Raw genomic sequence first — 8,575 nt, forward strand, 5'->3', positions numbered from 1 at the left:
CTATTCTACACCCATGTCAACGTTGGCAAGAGATGGAAGCAAGCTAGGGAAGAAGAGAAATCGTGAAATAGTTGAAACTTGAAACTCAACTACCCCTCCAGCTTAAAGTAAACACACACAGCAATGGAGTTGCTGTTCAGTTGTGCTAATATTTCATTCTGAACGATACTGCACCTGCTAAGGGCCTCCTTATTTTAGTTGTCTCTTTCGCCGAACGCTATATTTGTAAATGAAAAAATTAAATATTTTTTTATGTTTTTATAGATCTAAAATCAAAGACTGATTTTTTAAAAAAAACTAAAATTAATTTTAAATTTAAAGTGAAAATTTTGAATTTTAGGTTATAAATATAAACAAAAGAGAGGAGATAAGGATGCAAATCTTTTAACATGTCGTGTTCAGAGTTCAGAATTCAGATATTTAAACACTATGGAGTTGCTGCTCATTTCATTCTGAATGCTATTGCACCTGCCAAATCATCGACGGGCTCTCTTCGTAATCCAGATTTTTATTTTCTTAGCAGGTGACGCGCTATTAATAGCAATAGCAACACGTTCGCGACAACTCCATCAATATACTAGGATATACGTATCCAGTCCTCAGAGAAAATATAAGGGTGTTCAAAGGCGGAGTTTATTACGGGCTCTATCTAAGCTACGTTAATAGAAAAAACTCATCATATCTTTCAAGCTAACTCTTTATAATTACAAGCTAATTAATTTTTCGTTCATATTCCATCTAATCATCGTCTCTAATTAGAGTCAGCACACGTACAAAGCAGATTTTATGATTGTCTCCTTGTTTTATGCGCCAAAAGTCGATGTTTTGTTGACTCTATGCAAAACAACTATTTTTTTATCTCCTATTCTCTCTCTTCCAGCATACAGCGATAAAAACGATAATGAGAATCCCTTGTACGTGTAGTAAGAGAATGATAATATTTTTCTTCCCGAAATCTTTTGTTGATTTTTATCCTAAAAAACGCTGGGTATAAAATTATGCTCTTCTTCAAATAAAACTCAAAACTAAATTATTATATTGAAAACACATATTTTTCCACTATACCTAGGATAAGAGAGCTGATTTTACGCATACGTAAATGACCTGGAAATATGTTAGACATACATAAAATTTTGTTTTAGAGATTAATTTTAGAAATATCTTGAAGACGTTCGGAGGTTATAAATGTATGGAGTGTGTGTGTGTATATATATATATATATATATATATATATATATATTACCGTGCCAAATAAAAGATAACTTTGGTACTCACATGTTAGCTAATGTGGTCTTTTGTTTGGATTAAAAAAAAGGGAAGCATGCCTGTTTCTGTTTGGTCTCGTTTTGCAGATACGGGTAGTCTAGCTACAGGTATATAAACTGGAAATCTCGAATCTATCCCTTTCTCCCAACCTAAAGCCGTATAAAAATACGTAAATATCAGAAAATCGAAGAGGCAAAACTGACCATCCGAAAAAGGAGAGCTCGTCGTGTTTGCGACTTGACCTCAAACCCAACGCGAAGCAAACAAAAAGGACGCATCTTTCGCTCGCTTCCTTCTCCTCCTCCCCCTCCCCCACCTCCGTCTCCGCCTCCTCCTTCCCTGAGCGCGGAAGCGGCGGCCGCCGACGACCGCCCAGCCCAAGCCGCTGCCGACGCGCCGCTTGGCAGGACAGGATGGTGGTGGCCACGGAGGAAATGGCGGTCTACTGCTTCGACACCCTCGTCGCCCACTACAGCGGCGACCAGCCGCCGCCGCCGGCCTTCGAGGAGGGCATCCAGTAAGCTCCCCCCACCCCTTCCCCACGGCGATCGTGCATCTCTCGTCGTCCGCCCTTCCCGACGAGGAAAGTTTGGGTTTTGGCCGCCGCGATTCCGGTGCGGTTTCGGGTCAATTCGTGTGGTAGATTGGGGGCAAAGGTGCCGACTTTTCCATCTACGTGGGCCTGTGCTGGATTTTTGGTTTCGCCGTTTACGGAGGGTGCTCATCGCTTTGATTTATCATCTGTGTAGATTAATCACTCCTTGTTGGTTTAGCAGATTTTTGTATATGGCCTGTTAGTTAGTAATAGTATTCTTGCTGAGAGAAAGCAAAGCAGCCACATTTCAAAAGATGGCTGTGTCATTTGCCTTTCACTGGAGGGATTGCTTCGTTTGATTCTCTGAAAGCAGAGAGGGAAGGGATTTCGTTGCAGTTGTTGAGATTTTCTTGAGTACTAGCGTTAAAAATCGTCACAGATACAACTGTTAGTTTAAGATTTTTTTTTCTCCTTTTTTGTTTTCTGGTCTTTAGCCTAGTCTGCTTTCAATGCGAGATGCTTTTCTACCCATGTAATAGTACATGTTAAGTGATTTATGATTAAGGTATTCTTGCTGGAACGACCAAGTTCTGAACTCAATGGGGTTATTTTTGTACGCTTCAGCCCATTGTTTGTCACCTGGAAGAAGGTTACCAACGGTTCTGAACCACGCCTCCGTGGATGCATTGGAACCTTGGAGGCTCGTCAGATTGTCACTGGCTTCAAGGAGTATGCGCTCACAAGGTAACTACCGAATGATCATTGCTGCCAATTTCTAATTTCTTACTGGAAACACATGATCTCCATGTTAATACCACTGGTAGATCTGTTTTACACTATACATAACAAAACCTAGGTAATGTTCAATTGTTGACTCCTATTGTATTGAGATAGACAGAAAGCTAATTATATGCTCTTGCAGTGCATTGAGGGACCGCCGCTTTCCTCCTATACAATCAAAAGAACTGCCGTATTTGGAATGCACAGTATCTATACTGACTGAATATGAGACTGCACTAAACCATCTCGATTGGGAGGTAGTTACTACACATTGCTTTAGTGATTCTTTCATCATACACTCTTAATAAATTAATTCATGTGGTAATGCAGGTGGGCAAGCATGGCTTAATTATTGAATTCACTGATCCGGACTATAACATGAGGCGCAGTGCAACTTATTTACCTGAGGTTGCTGCTCATGAAGGTGAAACCTTATCTGCATCTATATATTTCCACTGAATGATACATTTTTACTTCTTACACACGTCTCTTAGTCACTAGTTATCGCAACTACAAAAAATTTTAAATCAGCTTTGAGTGTTTTCTTCTAGTAGTTCCTTTGAATCGATTTCACCTTCTTTTTGCATATAATATGATGAAAATACAAATCTAGAAGCACGAAAGAACAACAAGAGAAGGCAATATCCTCTAGTTCTTGGATCACTCTAGTGTTAGTCTCATTCTGCATTTCTATGAAACTATGCATAACATGAGGCCTGATACCTGGCAGGATGGACACACCTAGAGACTATTGACTCACTCATGAGGAAGTCAGGTTACAATGGTACCATCACTGACTCTTTGAGGAAGAAAATCCGTGTCACCCGCTACCAGAGTACGCTGTACACTATGCACTATGGTGAATATGCTGCATACATCAAGAAGAACAGAGGAGCTGCACCAGAAATTAACGGGGCACCCATAGTTAATGGCTTCAAACCAGGCCATTGACTCATCTGTACTGCAGCAGCTAAAATAACTATTTATAATTTATCTGGGAGCACTTGGGGTGAGAATTTGTTTAGAAAGTTACACCCCTTGCAGCTCATTGATATGCCATCATTTTCATTCCAAAGAAAAGGGTAAGCTATGCCAGCAGATCCCCAAAATTATGTCTTCCTGGACAAACAATGGTTATGTATCTTGCAAAACTATGGGCATCAGTGCCCCAAAAATGGTGGCATGAATTGATTCAAGTTGAGCATCCCCTGACCTTGGTAATCCAAAGTAATCACATAAAGCTCACGTCTTTCTTAATACATCAGAATTATGCATGGTATCTGGCACTCAACTATTGTGATCTGCACCTTGTTTGCTTGCTAAGCCGAATTATATCGATAAGAAAAACTAGTGAACTTAGTACAGTCTGATCATGCATAGATCAGGCAAACAGTGAAGAATTCTTGGTTGGTTCGGTTTCATGGCAGTGCCCTTCAGTTCCATTCCACTTCAGACAACTGGAAGCAGGCACTTGACACACGCAGCAATAGCACTGACAAAACATGCAAATACACAACTAGTATGATCATGTCTGCTAATATATGATGAGAGAAAAAATAGCTGCAAAAGTCGGGTAAAATCGAATTACCTTCCTGCAGCGGCTCTCATGATCAGTCTTTTCGAAGGGGAATCTTGCACACAAGTGCCTAGGATGAGGAAAGTCTCTCAGTGCAACCTAGATATCCAGCATCATAGAGAAGTTATTAGTGGCTCATGCCCTCGCATGTTTTCAGTCAGTATACAAAAATCCAAAGCGTCACATGAAATTTGTTTGCAAGACGGTACTCTCATTTGATGAAATTTAGATGATTACATATGGCGTTATCCTCTTAGCAAAACATTATATGAAAAAACAAAATACTGAACGGTTCAGGAGCATCTCTCCGGACGACGACAACGTCATCGTCGTCTTCCTCGTCAAATACCCTGCGTTCATCAGGGAACAGCTCGTGACTGAAGCCATTGATATCTGGGAGAAGATCATATGCATCATCTTCGCCAGCGGCATCGTGGTCTTCAGGCTCGCACTTCACAGGTACCTTGTCAGAGATGACTTTCTCAGGGCAGCGACCATCTTCGTCTACCTGGAGAACGTCAGCTCTGTGCTTGCCCTCGCCATTGTCCAGCTTATCGTCTTCATCAACCTCAAATGGAATATCCATGTGATCACCAGCAGCATGTTCATGATGCAGATGCAGGTCGTTGCCGGAGTCAGAGGCATCCAAAGAAGTTGGGAAGCCCTCTGGTGGATTCATTTCCACCTTGATCTACAGGAGAAATGTTCCGGTTGTTCATGGTTTCATATCATAATTTTTTTGATGCATAATTTTTTGTGTTTTATAGTTCTCTTCAGATATCTTATTGACACAACACAAGTTTTGCATTAACAAACACAATGATCATAAGATTATTACTTGGGAATATAAACATAACAAGGCAACAAGGAATAAGAAAGAATATCTACCGGTCCTTTGGCAGCTACCAGGATGACATCATCAAATACTCTGAACTGAACTTTCTTGGCAAACTCTTCAGGGTCTATCTCGCAGCAGTCGTCATCATCAATCTCTTCTTCTATCTTCACCATGTTTCCCTTGATTGAGGTTTCTTTTCTTTCACTTTGGTTTGAAGCCGAAGATGATTACCACGCAGCATACAGAGTGGCCATTTATATACACATATAGCAAGCCTGGATTTAATGCAAACTGCAGAGTCCCAAGAGGCACACCGAGTAATGAAGAGCCTTATGTGAGAAAGGGACGGATCGGAATTCATAACTACTAGTAGTAGTAAAACGGATTTGCTGCGAATTTGTAATCATATTCGGATCTCGAGGTCTTAAGAAGTAGATGAACAGATCGCAATAAAATTTGCTGGAGTGGGAAACAATTAATAGAAGAGGAAGAGGAAATGCATAATCCAGATGTTAAAAGAGCATCGTCATGTTATATGTTTCTCCCTCTTTCTATGTTTGCAGCATAGACATAAGACATACGATTGAGCTACACTGCATTATTTACGTTGCATAACATCTCCAAGAGAATGATTAAAATTTAACTCTCTAAATTTTAATTTAGTCATTCATGTCAAAAGATTATATCTTCAAATTGATTTGCACTCTGCTAGACAGTATCCCCACTCCAAATCCAAACGGTTGGGTGGATGACTTGTGGGCACAAATATGTAGAACCTATAAATAGCAATCCTATTAGATGAGATGATGACTGGTCTTTGACCATTAGGCCAGACATAGTTACCAAAACTATAAACTAGGTAACTGAGCCAGATGAGTTTTATATGGATAAAACTTCTCTCTCATCTCATGAAACTCCCTTGTTTAATAACGCTACTAAGTCAGCAACTTTACTGATATGACCCTATTTAATGTGTATGACATCCTTATGAAACATATTTGAGACTGACCTTAGAAAGACATGTTTAGCCATTCAAATAACATAATAAGTCAAATAGATAGTCTTTTAGAAAATAATTTTTCAACATAATTACTAAAATTTGGTATGCAAATCAAATATGTAGTCTCTTGGGGATGCTCTAAATATCATAGTATATGAAGCATTTTCGATGCTAAAAATTAGGCACAACAATAAAAAGGATACTAATTAATACTGCATACATATATCATACGATACTGATAATGATACTCCATAGAAATATCGTATACTATATATTACTGCGAAGAACCAAGTATTGGAGCATGAGTAATTATAGGTCCATAGTAATCTACGGAGTAACACTGTACAGTTGAAGCTACTGCAGTAACCCGACCGGTGAGTGCAAAATGGCCGACACCAGGCCTGCGTCAGGTGGCATGATCAACTAATTTTCTCCATCAAGTAAGCGGCGTCACTTCTGCTCGCCTCTGCCTTGCCACTCTCTTGACCTTCCACTCCTTGTCCTTGTCCGAAGCATGGCAATGCCCCTTTTTTCCCTTCCAGGTTGAGCATGGGGCAGGCACGTCGCATACGTAGCAGAAACACTGCAGCTCATGAGGAACACGTTTTGTGATAATTCCGATAAGTAATAGAAATGCAAATCTAGTACGGTATGTCCAATAGTAACCAATAATCGATGGACATAACCACTTCGATACTTGAAAGACATACACACAGCTGCTTGCTTTAAGTGGCAGGATTGTATTATTTGTCTCTACTACAAGTGTACAACGGCATATTCGATTTAAGTATTACTATTCAAAACGGCAGCATGATGGTTGAGTTAATTAAACCATACTATCCCAAAGAAACTGATTTTGTGGCCAATTGTCAGTTACAGGCAATGTAACATGCTTCCCACACTGCAAAATGGAAACAGTCATCATATGCAGAAACAGTTGTTATTACCTACTTTTAGCATGGACACACAAAGAAAGCTCCTTTAGTACTCTAGTTCTTTCCCCGGTGCACATGATCTAGCAAGCTAGTAATAGTACACAAGTCCCAAATGACTAATATTTACAGCAAGAAGCATTATATTTGGTAAGTTGATTGCAAAGTGAAAATTTGTAAGGTAAGCTAACTTTATGGACCAACTACTGCTAGAGAACAGCATTCTGTGGTGCATTCTCGCTTAGACAATTTTTTTTACCTACGTGATAAAACGTTTTAAAAGTTACAGATGAGCACCGATTTGAACTCCATAACTTGTTGGAAGCAGGAGCCACATTGTGAGTTTTTTTTTTCTATCCCCAGTTCCCCACCCTGACTAGAGAAAATCTTGTATGGCTACATATGTGGACAGGTATGTGTTGTTTGCAGTAAGGAGCATTATACTTGCATTTGTTATAGGTAATTCGATTGCAAAGCAAAAAAATTCGTAATGTAAGATAACTTTATGGACCAAATACTGCAGAGAATAGCATTTTGTGTTGCATTCTCTATTTACACGTAACCTGTGTCATAAAACATTTAAAAAAGGCAAATGGCTGTAAATTTTAAATTTTCACAGTCACCAAGCATTACAGATTAGCAACGATTTGTACTCCACAACTTGTTGGAAGCAGGGGCCACATTGTGAGACTGGAGAAAATCTTGTATGGCTACATATATGGACATGGATGTGTTGTTTGCAGAATTTAGTAATGAAAAATGCAGTGACATCTCTCATTTTGTACAGTATGATGAAAGGTTTCCATGTAGTGAAGTATGGAATGATGGGAAGGGGTACCTGCTGGCAATGGTCCTCGTGGGATGTGGTGAGGAAGGGATACTTGGCACAAACAGACCTGGGATGAGGGTAGTCCCGGCATGCCACCTGCAAACATTGAAACCACCGCCCGCATCTCACACTGGATTCGATTGAAATGGGCGGGCGGAGCCAGCGTACCTTGCCGCTCTCGGCGACGACCGCGATGTCATCGTTGGCGTCGGCGGCGGCGGTGGGGACAACGTCGTGGGCGAGCGGGTCGGCGGCGAGGATGCAGCAGTCGTCGTCGAGGCGGCGCTTCTGGCGCGGTGTCCATATCTCGATCCCGTCGAGTTCGATGTCGAGCAGCGCCACGGCGGCCGCCCGCTTGCCGCCGCCGCTGGCGGCGTCGGGTGACGAGGTGATGTCGATCACATTCGTGGTCGGCGGAGGTGGAGACGCGGGCGGGGGCGGGGGCGGAGGCGGAGGCGCCGGTCTCCTCCCCTTGGGCTTGGGCTTGGGCTTGGCCTTGGCCTTGGGCTTGGGCATGGCGATGGAGGCGGAGCAGTAAACCCTAGATAGCGAGGAGAGAAGAGGAGGAGAGGATTTGGGGATTGGAAGGGAGGGAGAGTCGCACTCGCGCGAGAGAGCGGTTGGGATTCCAGTTTTTCAAAACCGTCCCAACCTCTGACATGTGGGCCCAACCTCCTCATTTCCCGCTGCGACTTTTGGTGGGCCGGCCCCGTGTCCATGGGCTGGAATGGTAGTGGCTCCGGCCCATGGGCTAAGCAAATGGTAATACATTTAGATGAATTTTACTCTTCTGCACTCGTAAAACAAATAAACTAAGCT

The 8,575-nt window shown here is 41.7% G+C and overlaps 2 protein-coding genes across 2 annotated transcripts; one reads left to right on the forward strand and one right to left on the reverse strand.

Moving 5' to 3' along the window:
* The first annotated feature begins 1,544 nt into the window (after window positions 1–1,544).
* Window positions 1,545–3,855, forward strand: LOC102703720 (uncharacterized protein At2g38710). Its single transcript, XM_006662560.3, has 5 exons — window positions 1,545–1,783; window positions 2,426–2,545; window positions 2,724–2,838; window positions 2,912–3,005; window positions 3,312–3,855. The coding sequence occupies exons 1-5, from the start codon at window positions 1,680–1,682 to the stop codon at window positions 3,530–3,532; spliced, it is 654 nt and encodes a 217-aa protein (XP_006662623.2). The 5' UTR covers window positions 1,545–1,679; the 3' UTR covers window positions 3,533–3,855.
* A 2,326-nt stretch (window positions 3,856–6,181) lies between these two features.
* On the reverse strand, window positions 6,182–8,351 carry LOC102704001. Its single transcript, XM_040528408.1, has 3 exons — window positions 7,925–8,351; window positions 7,766–7,852; window positions 6,182–6,578 (listed from the first exon to the last, which is right to left on the reverse strand). Exons 1-3 carry the CDS (start codon window positions 8,270–8,272, stop codon window positions 6,432–6,434), a joined length of 582 nt encoding a protein of 193 aa, XP_040384342.1. The 5' UTR covers window positions 8,273–8,351; the 3' UTR covers window positions 6,182–6,431.
* Between the last annotated feature and the right edge of the window lie 224 nt (window positions 8,352–8,575).

Source organism: Oryza brachyantha, chromosome 10 (genome assembly GCF_000231095.2).
Source record: "Oryza brachyantha chromosome 10, ObraRS2, whole genome shotgun sequence".
NCBI lineage: Eukaryota > Viridiplantae > Streptophyta > Magnoliopsida > Poales > Poaceae > Oryza > Oryza brachyantha.

Coding starts and splice junctions, on each gene's coding strand:
- LOC102703720 (XM_006662560.3), top strand. CDS start 1,680: ATGGTGGTGGCCACGGAGGAAATGGCGGTCTACTGCTTCGACACCCTC. Junction 1,784..2,425: donor GCCTTCGAGGAGGGCATCCA/GTAAGCTCCCCC, acceptor TGTACGCTTCAG/CCCATTGTTTGTCACCTGGA. Junction 2,839..2,911: donor TAAACCATCTCGATTGGGAG/GTAGTTACTACA, acceptor GTGGTAATGCAG/GTGGGCAAGCATGGCTTAAT.
- LOC102704001 (XM_040528408.1), bottom strand. CDS start 8,272: ATGCCCAAGCCCAAGGCCAAGGCCAAGCCCAAGCCCAAGCCCAAGGGG. Junction 7,853..7,924: donor TCGTCGCCGAGAGCGGCAAG/GTACGCTGGCTC, acceptor CAATGTTTGCAG/GTGGCATGCCGGGACTACCC. Junction 6,579..7,765: donor ACGAGGACCATTGCCAGCAG/GTACCCCTTCCC, acceptor CATGAGCTGCAG/TGTTTCTGCTACGTATGCGA.